This window comes from Marmota marmota, unplaced genomic scaffold (assembly GCF_001458135.2).
Source record: "Marmota marmota marmota unplaced genomic scaffold, marMar, whole genome shotgun sequence".
Lineage (NCBI taxonomy): Eukaryota > Metazoa > Chordata > Mammalia > Rodentia > Sciuridae > Marmota > Marmota marmota.
The window spans coordinates 15,154,151-15,172,381 of record NW_026000016.1 but is presented as its reverse complement, the minus strand read 5'-3'; the positions used below and the strand labels follow the sequence as shown (position 1 = coordinate 15,172,381).

Here is an 18,231-nt window from a genome sequence, read left to right as displayed (position 1 = left end):
ATGTAGCTTGTGGTAGATTGCTTGCCTAGCCTATACAAGGGCCTAAATCCCACTCCCACCACCAAGGGGGGGAAAAAGTCTTATTTGATTTTAGAAAAGCTCTGAAAGATTATTTTAAAGAAAGTATCCATCGGACTATTCAGCCAGGCCCATCTCAGAAGAGAAGTCTCCTAAAGTGGCCAGATTTTCCTGCTGGAGACAGCTGTTGTTGGGCCCAGCTCTTTGGCTGGATATAGAATGATGTAGCTTCTGAAAAACTTGTACTCAGTTCCACTTCAAGGTCGATTTTCCATGAAAAACACAAATAAAAGAAAATATCCCCTTCTGCCTGACCAGTTCCCCTAAAGGCTTAGGGGAACAAAGACAACCCAGCCAGCAGAGCAGATTGGAAGATAAATCACAGAGCCTGTCATGATGTTAAGATAAATGAGATAAACATTTGACATCCTAATAAGATCTCCTTACCTGCTGGGCAGCATCTGAACTTTTTTCCGGAGTTTCCAAAATAGCAGATTGAGATTCTGGATTGGAAAGGAAGCAAGCGGTCAATATCTTTAAAAAAATATTCTTAGTCAAAAAATTAAAATTTTCAGTAAAATATATCTTTAACCATAAGTACTAAAAATATTCAGTCTCTCTTCCAAATATATTAATGGATTATGAGAATATGACTATATGCAGAATATAACACATATAATGACAAACACTCACGTCATTCATTATTTTTAAAAATTGGAATGGTCCTTCTCTGCACATCAACCACAGTTATTTTTCTCAGTGCTAATCTCTATATTGTTGTGCTAGGAGTACTGACTAAGATGTTTACTTATATTAGTCACTTATTTAAAATTCATATATAATGGAAGCCACCTCAGTCTTGAAGGATGGGATCTCAAAAGCCTTATCTAATTGTTGACATATTATCTTCTGACTTCAATGAGAGATAGTTAATACTGTTATTGAAACACTGAGTAATAAAGGATTCAGAAGGAATATTGTCATTTGAACTTCTATGAGACTGCAAATTCATCACACTGGAAAACAAAAGAGATAACCACACTGGGAATTTTGTTTAAGCTGAGGGGAACTTTCTTCTAAGTGAAGCCTGAATGCAATTTAAAAACTTAAAAATAAAGCTGGGCATGGTGGCACACTCCTGTAATCCCAGTGTCTTTTGAGGCTGAAGCAAGAGGATTCCAAGTTTGAGGTCAGCCTCAGCAACTTAGGCCCTATCTCAAAATTAAAAAAAATAAAAAGGACTGAGGATGTAGTTCAGTGTTAAAGTGTCCCAGGGTTCAATCCCTGGTACCAAAAATAAATTAATTAATTAATTAAAAAATTTAAAGGGGCTTTAGGAGTTCCCAATGCCTGAAAACCACTAATCTCATCCACCCTCTGTATTTGAAGATAAGAATCCCCAGCAGTTAACACAAGCAGTTGGTGGTAGGATGAAGACTAAAGGTTATGTCTCTTGCCTATCACATTGCTCCCGGTGACTGACAGACCAGATACAGGACACAAAGTATAGCAGGCACTTTTCACAATCATGTTGACATTCCCAATTCAATAGCTTTGTAACTGATGCACGTGACAATGCTACAGAATAATAAAAAAGTACTTAGTATTTAAACAGATAACATACCATTAAGCTACACTGAAAGTTTTCATTGTGCTCAGATGAATATCACCATATTAAGACAGGTCCATAGGCCTTGTTTGATCTGCCCATGATACCTAACAGGTTTAACCACCTTTGCCTTTCCCCCTTGCTCACTATGCTCCAGCTACCTGGGCAAGCTCTCCATTCTCTAATATACCAATGATTCCCTACTCCACCAGGTCTCCAAAGCCACAGCAGCTATTCTCTAAAGCTCAGAGTGCTCATTCTTCTTCAAGATATCTGCATGCCCTGCTTCCTTGACCCGTCCCTCAGGACTTTGCTCCAGCCTCCTGGAGTGATCTATTTAAAGTAGCAACTCCCTACCCTGCAACATTCCCTATTCCCAGTCTTTACTTTCTCCAAAACATGGACCATCACATCCTACATTCCACAATTTACTTGATGTGCCTACTTATTATCTCTCAATTCCACTGGAACATAAGCTCCATGAAAGCAGTGACTTGTGTCAAAATTGTTCCTCTATCATATTCCAAAACATCTAGAATAGTACCTGGCACATAGCAGTTGCTTAAAATATTTACTAAGTAATTATAGGAATGAATAAGAGAATAAGTGAAAGATCAAAAGAATGATCAAGATATGAAACTGGGTGCCACCATGAAAAGTTGGGTGAGCTGGGTAGGGAAAGAGAGAATAAGGATTTTACAAGAGGTAGCAAAGATACTTGCCTTGCCTTTGGCTACTTCTTGAACTTTAGCTGAGTCGTTTTTCAAAACAAAATCATTGAGAAAAGCTTGAAGTAGTCACCAATAGATGTTATGGTGACAGCAGAACATAAACAAGTAGACTTAAAATACAACCATAATTCCAGACAACTCCAAAAAACTCTTAGAATTCAACACCAGAGTTCACCAAATTTGAATAAAGATCTTTAGTATCAAAGCTAGTCAACAGTTAAATCCCAAATCTGGAAGACTCTTATGTTTTATTACTTCCAAATCCTCCCAAATAATAGATTGAAGATAAATCCTGCCTTGGTACATATAGGGGAAACTTTCTTTTCTTGTTGTTTCTATTTTGATAGCCTTAGAACAGTCAAGTGATCTCCTGGTAGTTCTTTACATTAGAAATGCATACCATGGGCCAGGCACAGTGGCACACACCCGTAATCCCAGCTGCTCGGGAGACTGAGGTAGGTGGATTGTGAGTTCAATGTCAGCCTCAGCAAAAAGTGAGGCGCTAAGCAACTCAGTGAGACCCTGTCTTTAAATAAAATACAAAATAGGGTTGGGGCTGGGGCTTAGTAGTAAAGTGGCCCTGAGTTCAATTCCTGGTACCCACACAAAAAAAAAAAAAAAAAGAAAGAAAGAAAGAAAAGAAAAAGAAATGCATACAATGCTTCATAGCTTTTTTTTCTATAGTTTATGACCTGGTAATCTGCCCCCCAAAACAAACTTCTGACTCTGGTGGTCAATAAGAACAGTGCAATTTATCAGAACAATGTATTAGAAAACAATGCTTACTATAAATGTTATCAAGCATTCTGAATACCTATGCCCAAATTCCCAGTTTTCCTCCAGTCCAATAGCTACTTGAATGGAATTTATTCTCCTATTCTAACCTTTATCCCTTTCACTGTTCTCTTCATTTCCTTGAAGCCATGTGTTCACACATTTAAGAAAAATTTATATCTCAAAATTCTCTCTTCAAAATCAGAAGCTGGAATGTAGGAAATTTAGAGCGTCAGGATTTTGAGAAGAAAAAAGATGCATGGAATAACTCTACTGCAAAATAAAGGGCAAGTGAATGAACACAGCTAAGAAATAAAAATATGAAAGGGAAGGAAAATGATAGAGAATAAAAGAGAAAAAACATGGTAAAGAAGGCATAGGAAGAAAAAAAAATAAAGAAAGCCCAAGAAATGGTAAAAGTAGCCTAGAAAAGTTGGCATGATTGGAACAAATAAATGAACTGGCTCCTGAGTAAGGTCTCAACACTAGAATCTCCATGCAGGTAGAGTTGAGAACTCAGTTTTATCTTAACACTCATAGGGGTCCCTGGATGAAAGTGATCAACTCACATAAACCAATGTACTTGTTACCAACAGTCTACTCCTCCCAGGAGCCAGGGCACTTTCCAGAATTGCCTTAAAAATAAGAAGTCTTAAGCATGTTTACACACAAGCATTCTCTGCTGCAAATAGTCCCTCTATTCTATATTTTATCTTTTGATTAAGTGAGACGCTCAGATGGGTAGAACACTATCAATTTACCCTTGGTCCTTAACAGAATTCCCACAAATATGTGTTAAACCATTTAACCAGCTCTGAGACTGATAAGCCATCTTTACTAAATATTCATCGAGTAGAGTTGTTCTTTTCAGAGAATAACTCAGTGAGAGGGCTATACAAAAACTGCCACCGCCTTCACTCACCCTTTTGAAAATTTAAGAAACTAAATGTTCTGTTTTGTTTTGTTTTTAAATCACTATGAAGCAAAAAGGGAGACAGAAATTCCGGACAGAACTTTAAATATTCTATTTTTTTAAAAAGTTACTTCATACAACTCTGAGCATAATCTAAAATTCTGGGATACATACAATTCCAATATTTTCAGAAGGAATTTCTTTATCATAAAATAAGCCCATCACTCATAAAACAAAACATATGAGTTTCATATTTGTAGAGATATCAACAAGATAATGAATAAGATATACATCTTTGATAAAAAAGGAAAATAAAAATTTCCCCTTTCAACTATATCAACTATGCCTTCTAAAAATAAGAAGTCTTAAGCAGGTTTACATTTTAAGTAAAAATACTTTTACTTAAATTTACTTTATATAATTTACTTAATATAAAATTTACTTAAATGTAAATTTCTAAATATATATAAAATTATTAAATTCAGCTTCTCTAATGGTATACATCAATTTGATTCAAATCTAGTAAATTTTATTGAAAGAAAATTCACTAAACTTCATTTAAACAGCATGCCTTATGATTGGTTCACTTAATAAATGGTATATGTTTTTAATCTGATATACTATGTCCTCGAGAAATGAAAATGGAGTTAAACATTTAAATTTTCCTAAATGGAATAAAACTTATGTTCTGCTTACTTATTTATTTAATAGCATGAATCTGCTCCTCACTGTCAACAAAAGATATCCACACCCAGAATTCAGCTAGCTAAAGAGAAATTTGTTCAGTTTTACTGGCCCCTAAATATACACACATATTCATGCATGCGCAAACACACAAGCATTCTCTGCTGGAAACAGTCCCTCTAGTCTGTATTTTATCTTTTGATTAAGTGAGACACTCAGAGGGATAGAACACTATCAATTTACCCTTGGTCCTTTACAGAATTCCCACAAATATGTGTTAAAGCATTTAGACAAAACATGTAAATGAATTATATTACTACAATTGCATTACATCACACAAAATCTCTTAGGGACCATCAGAAGCATTGGGGGGGGGGGGCATTATTAGAGGCCATCAAAGTTGTGTGTCTCTGAGAAACTGTTGTTTTCAATCTCATGGACATTGAGGATCATACAGAATTGTTCATATTTCCCTTTCTTCTCTGATAAATTTCCAAGCACCTTTAAAATAAACTGTAGGAATTTCTAAGATACATTTCAGTGTTCTAGTTTAACTCCACTTCATTTTATTGTTCTATCCTAAATTCCTTTTAGATGATACATTTCTTTATGATCTTTTTAGACATAGATATTTATAAGCTGCTCAAATCCTTTGTAGAGCAAAGGTGAGTTACAATTCATCCAGCCAGCACAGAAACAGACTTTTTTTTTTTTTAGGCTATCTTCAGAAATTTTTCTGTCTTATTTCTACCAGATCATCTTCCATACAATATCTTTCTTTCTCTTTTTGCAGAGCTGGGTATCCAACTCAGGGTCTTGTACACGTTAGGCAAGTGTTCTATCACTGAACTACACTCAAGTCATGTATATATACATATATACATATATACATACATATATGTTTTTCATTCTATAATTTTCTGTATATGAATTACCTTTCCAAAATAAGTCTTTATTTGCTCTCTGGGCATTGATTTCAAAGAAAGGTAAGGGATTTGGTTTTCTATTGATGAAATAAGATTGATCACATTCCTATTCATATCTACACAGTTTGATTTTTATCCTACATGAATTTAAAAATTCAAGTTAATTATCTCTTTGATTTTTTTATATATCCATCAAATGATCTTTAACACTTGGTATTTGAGCCTCTAAAATGGTCCAGGAACTGTTTCAGTACACACACAAGACTTTCCCTCTAATCTTGCACCACTTGTGTGCTTAGCAGGTATTTTATTTATTTAGATCTTTTCCAAAATAAAGATCTTCATTTATTCATTCAAATAGTTAAGTATATACTATGTGCCAAAAGGTCTTGAAATGATGGGATTTTATAGGAAGGTGTGTATGTAAAAGGAAGTAAATTATAATCCATAGATCCTGAAAATGATAGAAATATAAATAAAATATCACAGCACTCCAGAAAAAAACAACTGGGGATCGGGTGGAGTGGTTGCATCCTATACATAAGGAGACAAGAAGAGAGAAAAAGTAAAGAGAAAACAAGATAAATGGAAAGATTTTCTCCTTATAAATGCTTCCAACACCAATAGTAATAGTAACTTTCTTTCCAGCCGGCCCATACTTCCACGAGGCCTTCTATAGAATTCAAAAGGAGAGTTGACATACCATAAGCCCATCGGTGGAGATGTGTGGACTGCACAGAGTGCCAGAAGGGAAGCAAGGATTCACAGGAATCTGTGATCCTTCTGTAGCTCACTGGTGAGATGAGGCACCAAGATATCACCTCAGTCTCAGCACTTCAAACTGACATGAAGAAGGGTTATTCTTTCATTAATATATGAAGGTAAAGAAAAACTATTTTACAGAGGGTATCATGCAAAAATTAAAGTGAGATATGTGAAAAAACAAAAGAGGCATTTAATCTGAACTAGCTAAATATGTGAATTAATGACCAATTTTTTAAAAGAGCTAGAAAAAAAAATGAGGAACAAAAAAAGTTCTCGATTTTCTAAGATGGACCTGCAAGTCCTCCTTCTTCAAAAGGAAGTAAAGTTACTGGGCATAGTGGTATACATCTGTAACCCAATCTACCAGGAAGGCTAAAACAGGAGAATGGCAAATTTGAGGCTAGCCTCAGCAACTTAGTGAGATCCAGTCTCAAAGTAAAATTAAAAAAAAAAAAAAAATGGGATGTAGCTCAGTGACAAAAAACTTGCCTAGCATGTGTGAGGCCCTGGGTTCTATCCCAGTAGTATAAAAGAAAAAGAAAAAAGTCATTGAACTATTTTACTTTAAATTCAAATTGAACCCAATCAACAAATGGGCCAAGGACCTGAACAGATACTTCTCAGAAGAGAATGTACAATCAATCAACAAATATATGAAAAAATGTTCATCATCTCTAGCAATTAGAGAAATGCAAATCAAAACTACTCTAAGATATCATCTCACTCTAGTCATAAATGGCAGCTATTATGAAGACAAACAATAAGTGTTGGAGAGAATGTCGGGGAAAAGGTACACTCATATATTGCTGGTGGGACTGCAAATTGGTACAGCCAATATGGAAAGCAGTATGGAGATTCCTTGGAAATCTGGAATGGAACCACCATTGGACCCAGCTATCCCTCTCCTCAGTCTATACCCAAAGGACACAGTGCATACTACAGGGACACAGCCACATCAGTGTTTATAGAAGCACAATTCACAATAGCTAAACTGGAGCTAACCTAGATGCCCTTCAGTGGATGAATGGATAAAAAAAAAGTGGCATATATTCACAATGGAATTTTACTCAGCAAAAAAAGAGAATAAAATCACGGCATTTGCTGGTAAATGGATGGCGTTGGAGAAGATAATGGTAAATGAAGTTAGCTAATCCCCAAAAACACAAATGCCAAATGTTTTCTCTAATATAAGGAGGCTGACTCATAATGGGGTGTGGGGAGGCATGAGGGGAATATCTATTCCTAGATATTCTAGATAGGGCAGAGGGGTGGGAAGGAAAGGGAGGGGGCAGGGGATTAGCAAGGATGGTGAAATGTAATAGACATCATTATCCAAAGTACATGTATGAAGACAGGAATTGGTGTCAACATACTTTGTTTACAACCAGAGATATGAAAAATTGTGCTGTATATGTGTAATAAGAATTGTAATACATTCCACTGTCATTTATTTTTTTTAAATCAATAAAAAATAAATGAATAAATAGATAAATTCAAATTGAAAGGGGACACATGTTTTGTTTTAGTTTCTTTAGTTGTAGATGGATACAACACATTTATTTTGTTTAATTTACTTTTATGGGGTGCTAAAGATTGAACCTAGTGTGTCACACTTGCTAGGCAAGTGCTCTACTGTTGGGCTACAACCCCAGCCCTAGAAAGGGGACACAGCAGGAAAAACCCAGAAAACACCACTAGATCACTTTGGAGAAATGAATGTTTTTTGGCTATTTGGATGGATAACAGATCAATTGGAGAAAAAAAGTCACTGTTAAATTACTTTGTATTTACCTCCACCGTCCCCTTCAAGAATGCATATTTTTAAGGGAAACAAGTTAATGTATTAAAAATTATTTGCTCTCGTATTTCTCAAGCTACATCAAATAATGAAAAAAGAATCTTGATTATAAACTCCCTGGTATAAATTCCAACTATCATCTTTACCAAACTAAAATTCAGATGATCACTTTCAATCAACTTTTAATCAAGTGCTCCTTCAGTTACTTAGAAGTAACTGAAAACGTTTCATGACTTTTTTTAAAGTGCATCAAAATGTGGAAGATAATATAGATGTTTCAGTTAGAAAGGTTGAGAAAAACACAGTAGGGAAGAAGAACACATCAAAATATCACCCCAATCAATGATACAAACACAGGTTATGAGCAAATGTTTAAAGGGCTCTCCAAGAAATTGGTTGATTCTACTACATCAATAGCTCTAAATTTTTTAACAATAAACTTTTGACATAAATACAGTAGTGTGTATTGGGACTGATACATTTAATTGTGTGTTTTTCTTTTTAAAAATAAAAGTGCTTGTATTTAGTTGCTTTTTTTTTCAGGTGTTATCATGTTAGAATCCTCTCATCTCTGAAGCTCTTTTAAGAAAATCTGTCTCAGCCCTGATCAATTGCTCTCTATGAGTGTTTTGATAAACACAGTCCCACATGGAACAGATTTTTTACATTCTATTTCCCATTTGTTGTTAATTCTAGGAAGTATAGCCCATCTATTGAATACTAAGCAGTGTGTTAAAGCAATGAACATTTAAAAAGGGACACACAGTGTTAAGTGTAGGCTCGTATTGCGGGCACTGGTGGAAAGAAATAAGGAATAAACACATGCCCCAGAGACTTAGAAAAAAAAGAGGTAGTTGGGTTCCCTTTGCAAAACTTTTTTAACAGTGACTCATTTAACACTGTGAGTCACTGTTAATTTCAAAGGGAACCCATTAAAAAAGATAATGACATGACATAACTATAATAAAAAAATTTATTATTTTAGCAATACACTGAATCAGGCAGAGCATTCTGCATTCTAATGCTTTACATGAACTTGCACAATCCTCAAAATAGCCCTTTGCAGTAGACACTATTCTCGTTACCATTTTATAGATAAAGAAACAGAGTGTAGTAATTAGAAAATTTGCCTAAGATTACAAAGCTGTTAAGTGGCAGAGCATAAGCTCCATGCCCCTGTGTTTTAACTGTTTCACCACAAGTCCAAATTGAATTTCTAATGACTATTTCTCTCTCAGTGGAGCAAATGGGGAGTGTTAAAATTCTTAATTCTTAATATCCATGCTACCATTTTTAAAAAGTTGGTATGAAGAGTTCTACAAATAGCACCGATACTCTTCTATTTACTTTTCACTCATACATTAGAAGACAATATTTATTTCCGGTCAGTCTACCAAGAGGAAGTTGGGCATTCATTATGACAAAATGAAGCAAAAACAAGGGATAAAGTAAACAAATTGTATAAAGCATTGCTGCACAAATATGATTCTCAATTCTGTATAACAATACAAAATGCCTTCACAGATTCTGGCTTAAAGGTAATTATTTTACTGAATTTCTCCAAATAACACTGATGCCAATCTCACACTATCTTTCCAGCCAGTAACAGAAAATAGTTTAAGACAGTAACAGGAACAGAGAAAGAAAAAAACAGGGATAAAAATTTTAAAGGAAAAAAAAAAAGAGTATATATCTGAATGCTGTATAATTTAAGAATTATTTAAAATTGAGAGTTAATAAAATTATATCTCTATTTTCTCTCTCCCAGTTATTTCTACAGGGGAAAAAAAAAGAACTAAGTAAAAAGAAAGCAGTAAATGAAGAGATTCAGAAGGAAAAGGTAAGGTCCAGCTACCTTTTGAAGGCAGTGGATAGAAATGTCCCTTCAGGGCCATCTTAGTCCTAACAAGATGTGGAGCTTCAACCTCCAGTGGTGGTTCCAACTGAGATGCATGGAGGCAGTGGTTCCCAAACTTCAATATACACAGCAATTAATGAAGAATTCCAATATCCTATCCCCTGAAATTCTAACTCAACACTCTTGAGCATGAGGTATAAGAATCTTCAACTGCACAACCTTCCCAGTGATTTTTAATTGGGCTATCTACAGGTTAGATTCTTAAAAATACGTAGAAGCACAGACTCATCACCCAATAAGCACTGCAATGACTCATTACGATACACATTCTCAGAACACTCACTGTCCCATATCCTACCTGTTTCAGCATCCTTGGGCCTGTGTTCTTCATCAGGAGGTCTTGACGGTGGCCACATAGATGGGACTCGCCTGGGAAACTGCCCTTCTGTGTAATCCAGTGAGTGTGTGGGTTGACTGACTGCAGCCCAGGTATAAAGTTGATCTTGCTATATTTAAAAATAAAATAATTATAAATACTATCAATCCAATCATGAAAAATAGGAGTCTTAAGTCTTGCCAAAGCATTTCTATGTAAAGCACATAAATAAGGTGTATGCTAATTAATTAGAGAATTCCCTAAACTGGCATTGTAACTCATTTGTTTTTTTTTTTTTTAATTCTTTATCAAATATGAGATATTACTTTTTTTTTTTAAAGAGAGAGTGAGAGAGAGGGAGAGAGAGAGAGAGAATTTTTAATATTTATTTATTTTTTTTAGTTTTTCGGCGGACACAACATCTTTGTTTGTATGTGGTGCTGAGGATCGAACCAGGGCCGCACGCATGCCAGGCGAGTGCGCTACCGCTTGAGCCACATCCCCAGACCCGTTGTAACTCATTTGAATGTCCCCTTATCTGTGGTTTTTGTTTGTTTGTTTTTATGGGTTTTATTTTTTTTCTTTTATTTTTATTTATTTGTTTGCTTATTTCTTTATTGGCCTTTTGATATAAGTTTTTATTATGTTGCCCAGGCTGCTGCCAAACTCTTGGGCTCAAGTGATCCTCCTACCTTGGCCTCCCAACTAGTTGGAACTACAGGCGTGAGCCACAACACTGAACTGATATCCCTTTAAAAACTGTTTTTACACTGTGGGAAACTCAGAGTATAAGTTGTACTTTGGTGCCACAAAAACAATAATAGCCTCTTTGCCTTCAACAACACAAGACTCAGAAAATTGCCTTATTTTGGACCCAGATTGGAAGCTATTTGGGAGAGAAACCATAAAAAAGTAAATGAACCTGCCAAGAGTAAAAGAATTAGACAGAGATCTTCTGGCTAAAAAGGCTTTGCCAGCTGCCAGCCAACTGATTCTGGACATAATGTGAAGGCTTGTAACTATACTTAGCACCAGAAGAAAAACTGGACAACTCACAAAGGAAGCCACTTGAATCCCATAAACACCTTGCAAAACTTGACACTAGGTTTTCACAATAACTTGTTTGACCATGTTAAAATGTATCTGCTTAATATGTGTGCCCTATATTCTTTTTGTGAAATTTTTCTTATTCAGGTAGAGTTCCCTAACACCTTTTGATTGACACCAAATAAAGCAATGAGAAAAACAATATAGCAGGGATGAAATGCAAAATATAAACAAAAACCATACTGTAATCACTAGGCTAGGACATTAGAGAATATGCCCATATTTGAAAAGGGTAAGTCTCAGGCAAGGACAGTGCTATGTCCAGCCAGTAGCTTAGGAGGATGTCTCCTTGCCTGCTGACAACAATTAGGCACAGAATCTCATCTCCTTTTGTGTTTGTTTCACCCAGACTTTTCATGAAAGGTGTGGCCAAGCACCTACCCAAGTAGCAAGTTAGACATGCTCTGACCTCTCCAGAGGACTTTTGTGCACATTAATGTTGTTTAATAAATGTCTCTATGTCTGACAGAATTTGATTTGAGATTTGCTTTCATTAGGACCCATGTTTAATGGGCCTAGACATTTCAGAAAGAATAATCTCCCACAAAAAATCAAAAGTTTTCATTAGAAATAAAAGTGTAAAACATTGCTTCCAAGTACATAGTTCACAGATTTTTTAAAACACTCTAAATAATCTCCCCCTTAGTTGCATAGATAAAATATATTTCATGCCAGCAGAGGGCTCTCCACCTTGTTACACTGATCTCAAAAAGAAATGCTTCTACCAAACCTTGCTTGGGTGTGACCTGTGAGATAAGGTGCCCATTCACTGCCAATGGCTAAAAATGCCCATCCCATCACGTATTGTTATCTTTAGGAGGGCTCTGAAGATACAGTCATTTCATGTTAGAATTTTACACCTTTACCTGAAGAATTAAATAGATGGATGGTATTTTGAGTTTGTTTTTTTAGTCATAGACACAATGTGAATTAGGTTGATCAGATGTGCTTTTCATTTTGGCTATTAGAAATAAGTACGTGGCCTGTCTGCCACAATTTTGGGGATTCCGGAATGTTTTATTTTGTGGTGCTGGGACCAAACTCAGGATCTTACACATGTTAGGCAAGCACTCTACCACTGAATTATACCCCCAGCCCTTCAGAATGTTTTTGATTAGTCTTAATCCTTTGTGGTCCACCTCAGTTTTTTGTTTGTTTGTTTGTTTGTTTATTTACTTTTGTTTTTTCTTCTTTAAAGATTTTAATAGCAGCACATTTTTCATTATCTTTTCATATCCCTTCTTACTAAATTTTTATACTAAATTCATACCTTCTCAAACACCTTTTGCACTAAGTGGCAATAAAGTATCATTACTATTAGAGAAATGGCGGAGTGTCTACTTTATCTCATCTAAATCACTTATAAGATGACTGATGGATAAAAAGTGGATCTACTGACAGTAGACTGAATTGAACTCATAAGGTTTTTTTCCTATTTATCATGTAATTATTAAAAAATTATAATATAACCTTAAAATTGTGTTGCAGTGGGGGAGATCAGAAAAACAGTAAGTAATCGGTACCATAATATAATACAATCCATTTTTAATCACTACTTAATTTGCTGTAATTATTTTCACACCCTTTTATAAATAACATAATTAGATTTTTTAAATAACTGCATTGTCTTCACACTTATAATTTATATTTCTGTCTTGATCTTCAAATACTTAACACTATAATATTGTCTTTACATGGTTTTATATAAAAACATATACTCATAGGCCAGTGACTTTAGTGAGCATCTCAAACTACCCTGGCCTCCCAGGTTAGTGCTTGCAGAAAGAAATGGACTATGCCTTTTTAGATTTTTCCATTTCATGCTGAACAACACACCAAAGATGGATTTGGGACAAACAAGTGCTTGGAATTCCCCGAAGTGCTGAAACTGCAACACACCAATGACTGACTTGTGAGAAACCTGGACTTAGGGTGACATCTGGTGCTGAAACAATGGAAGTGATAACAAGTTCAAAGAAAATAAGAAATGTAGAATTTCTGGAAAGATAGGCACAAACAAAGCAAAATTATAAAGTCTGGAATCAATACCTAACCCTTCAATGCACAGACCATGCCAGACACAGACAAGCAGCAAGAATTTTCAGGGAAGTAGAAACTACTAGTGAAGGGGAAGGGGAAAGGAGTTGGGGAGGGGATAAGTGGAGAGAAAGGGTAGGGAAGGATAGAAAGGATGAAAAAATAAATAAATCATTTTAAAACAAAACAAATTTCTGGGAACCATGAGCTAAAGTATCATTCAAAATAAAGAGCAAGAAAATGAACAAAAGGTAACTAATTGGTGAATTCTCACATGAAAAATTTTAAAACTGTTATTTGAAGGAAATTCAACAAGATTCAAGAAAACAGAGAAATGTTTCAATACTCATAACAGAGAATCCTTGCAACGAGATGGAAGCAATTAAAAAATATCCTTAAACTGAAAAATATACTAAGCGAAATTGAAAACATTATAGAAGGCATCAATAGTAGAATAAATCAAACAGAAGAAAGAATCAGTCAGCTCAAAAAAGACTATTGGAAAAAACAGAGAAGGAAAAAAAAAGGATGAGGAGGAATGAAGAAAACTTATAGGAACTTGGAGATGTCATTAAAAACAAATATTCAAGTTACTGGAGTTCAAAAAGGACTTGAACATGACAAAACAGTATAAAGTTTATTCAAAGAGAAAGTAATAGAAAACACCCCAATCCTAGAAAACAATACAAATATCCAGAAGCATACAGAAAGGTCAAAGGTCACCAGTAAAATTTATATCAACCAAGTCTACCCTAAGACATATTATGATCTCAAAGGTAAAATATTACGAGAAAATTCTCAAGTTAGCAAGAAAAAGAAAATCAAAACCAGAAAACATTTCTGAAATTAATTATAATGAAAATATTATATGCCATAAGTTTGGGGTGTAGTCAGTTATGTTGAAAGAGAAATGTTTTGGTTTAAATATACATATTAAAGGAATAAAATGGTTTAAAATATATGCATCTCAATAATTAAGTTAAAACAAAACCCTTGTAATGTAGTTCAAAGAAGAAAATAGATAAAAGTACTAATAAAGTAGCCTTCAAAGAAGTCCTCTAAAAATATAAATAAATAAAACTGAAAGCCTCTGACAGGTATAATCAGGTAGAGATTTAAATAACCAATGTATGAAATGAAAATGGAGAGTGGTGGTGGTGGTGATGGCCCATGCCTGTAATCCATCCACTCAAGAGACTCAGGGTGACTCAGCAATTTAGGCCCTAAACAACTTAGTGAGACCCTATGTCAAAATAAAAAGGGCCAGAGATACAACTCAGTGGTAAAGTCCCTTAGGTTCAATCCCCAGTACAAAAGAAAAAAAAAAGAAAGAAAGAAAAGAATATGAAGAGCTGGGAATATAACTCAGTGGTATAGAGCTTGCCTAACATGCAGAAGGCTCTAGGTTTGATCCTCAGCACTACAAAAAAACAGAAATGAGAAAGGTATCATACAGACCCAAGTGATTAAGAAGATAGTGGTCATGTATAACTAAAAAGAACAAATAAAACATTTTTGATAAATGGAAAAAAAAGAATATAGTGGAATAACTATAACAAATTTTTTAATTAGAGAAAATGGAAAAATTCTTAGAAAAAAATGTAACTTACCAAAACTATCATGCAAAATAGAAACTGTAAAGGGTCCCACAACTGGCCTTTGCTTTCATGATGTCTTTTGGGGGGGCGGGTTGTGTGTGCAGGGGGCGGGGGGAGAGCATGTATAAATGTCATAACTCCCATAAAAACTGAAGATAGGGAACTTGAAATAGTGTAATTCCTGATTCTGATAATCTTCACAGAGGATACAATTGGTCAAACTATGAGTACTGTTGACCTAACTACTTGAGAATCAGTGGGGAAGAAAAGATCATGTGAGTTCTTTTATCAGACACCATCACACAGTGTTTGGTTGGGAAATGAAGGTACTCATGACAAGAGTTAAGATAGGAAAGAAGGAATAACAGACATTATTAGGCATACAAACAAGATTTTAATTAGTTCAATTCTTAAGAGATGTTATATATGAACTTAAATACTTAGATTAACAGTATTCAGCCTGTCATTTTATCACTTAGAGACTTTACAAGAATGTAGACAAAATAGGGATATGTTAGGGATCCAGAAGAAAGTTAATTATTAATCAATCAGGCACAGAATACAGGAAGAGCATACTAGATCAATAATGCACTCATAAGAGGGTGAGGTCTTGAAAGAACTTCTTAGTAAGTAGATCAAATTTGGGCATGGGGAAAAGTATTTGAACTACATTTAAAAGTTCATTTCTTTCAACTTGATATTTGAATTGTTAGTTGACCTTTAGACCAAAAATAAATAAATAAATAAAATCACTCTAAATGTTTCTTTCCTAATCAGACATTAGGGAGGAAACATGTCTAACCAACCTTCTGGCATTGATAATAAATTATATAACATCAATATTGCTCTGAACATCCTCCAGGAAAGTCAGCTGACTTACTCGAGGTTATATCAAGTCCAGAAAACAAAGCAAGATTTTCCTCTACCCAACCAAGCATTTAGGCCTTCCTATAATACACAGAGCTTATTATACTTTAAAGTATTGAAAAATAATTTTTCTTTAAAAGTCCAAGCTGAATTTAACTTAGTCCTGGCCGGATTAAATATTTAACATATCTCTAGGATTACCTAGCAGAATGAAATTTAAAAAAGAAAATAGCAGAATCTTGCAGCAATTAGGAAGATATCCTGCAGTTAAAAAAAAAAAAAGAGGGCCAGGATTGTGGCTCAGTGGTAAAGTGCTTGCCTAACAAGCATAAGGCACTGGGTTCAATCCCAGGCACCACATTAAAAAAAAAAAAAAAAAAAAATCCAAGCCTGTTCCTAATCTTAATCTTGCAAGTTAATTAATCTCTCTGAACCTCATTTTTCCTCTAAAAAATGGGGATATTATAAGAAATTTTGCAAACCATGGTGCCTCAATATATAGTATGCATTCAATAAATACTGTCAACTGAAGTTATTAATAATAGTTATTAGAATCATGTACTAATTTCATCTTCAGATAACCCAGACATAAAATTTAGGATTTTTCTATTATATTTCTGAAAGAACTGAAAACAGAAACACATATTTGTAAGAAAATCTATTTGTCTCAATGACTGACATTTCAAGGAAAGTGTTAAAGTAATATAACAATGTCTAAGAAAGTGCCATTTTAATGAAGCCACATACTCCCAAAGATATCTAACTCCACACAAACTTTGGTTCTTCAGAGGAAATTAATTGTGAGCAACTTCTCTATTCCGTATTAGCTGTTATAAACATTTCTGTAGCTTCAGAAAATAGTCATGAATTATTAGTTATTAACATGGCACTGTAAAAGAACAATTTATCATATTAAATAATGTAAACCATTGGGTAGAACTATTATTTTATAAGAACAATAATTAAGTGATTTTTATCACACAAAGTTCTTCTTAACTTTCATTTTCTTGATTTCACCTAGTATAATTAAAAGTAAGTACACTTTAAAACTAAATAGCTACTCTTCTGCCATTCTTTCTAAAGATTTCAAAAGCCTGCTCAAATTAGCAAAGTGAATCTTTTTTGTTTCTAGGTCTTACTTTTCTTTTTATGTTGCTTATGTATTATTATTCAGGCAATTAGTAATTGCATCTGTTAATTTAATACATATCTCACTGCATCAGTGATTCCTACTAAACTGCAGATGTTCAAATTCCATCTTCTTGGTCAAAACATTTTGTTTTATCTTGTCTGAAGACAAATCCCGACAGACCTTTTCTATTTTGCATGAGGCCCTCCCACCACAAATGGAGACTGTCTCTCCTACTGTCCCATGGCCAACTAGGATCTCCACTCTGCCACCTTTAGCCTATCTAAAAAAGCTGCCCCAAATTACTTACAAAAAAAAAATAAAATAAAATAAAATCTGTCCTATGAAGCCAGTTCACAGTCTCTAATTCAGAGACTGAAACCTTCCATCTCTGCCTCCCACACCATTACTGGAACCAGTTTCCTGAATCAGCATTATTTTCCACACTTCCTTTGGAAATGCAGCGTGAGCAACATAGATGAATTAGAAGAGAAACTCTGTGGCAGGCACTTAAGTTTTCTGAGCATGCAATCAATAAATTTTAAGTATACTAAAATAAATATTTTGTAAGTCAAGAATGATTTAGAATTTAAACTAATGGTGGTTTATCTGCCTTAACATTTCCTTCTGCAATAAACACTTATAAAAATCTCCAGTTTCAGTCACTATTTTTAAAAGATTAAGGCATATAGTTAGGCCTGATATGCCAGTATCCAGACAGTAGCTCTATTATATAACTAGGGACTTGTTTTATGGGCTAACAAAATATAAATGGTTCGTCAAAAGTTTTAAGCATATAATTTAAAAATTGGTATTGAATAAAGTATTACTCTATCCAATCGCCCAAATTAAAAACTTTGATCTTTGAAAATCTTATACCTCCTAAATCCAGAAAGTCACCAAAACCAATCCTTTCCATGTCAATTATAGCTGTAGAATTCACTTCTCATTCATCCCAACAGCATTAGACTCTTAGACTAAAGATTTGATATTCACCACATCTCTGAAGTTCCCTTTCCACCATGTAGTAAGGAACTGTCA

At 34.6% G+C, this 18,231-nt stretch overlaps 1 protein-coding gene across 1 annotated transcript in view; it reads right to left on the bottom strand.

Moving 5' to 3' along the window:
* The window catches only part of Fmn2 (formin 2), a 352,705-nt gene that overhangs the window by 261,198 nt on the left and 73,276 nt on the right, over nt 1-18,231 (bottom strand). The window contains 2 exon segments of the mRNA XM_015483532.2: nt 466-521; nt 10,435-10,582. Coding sequence (XP_015339018.1) covers nt 466-521; nt 10,435-10,582 — 204 coding nt within the window.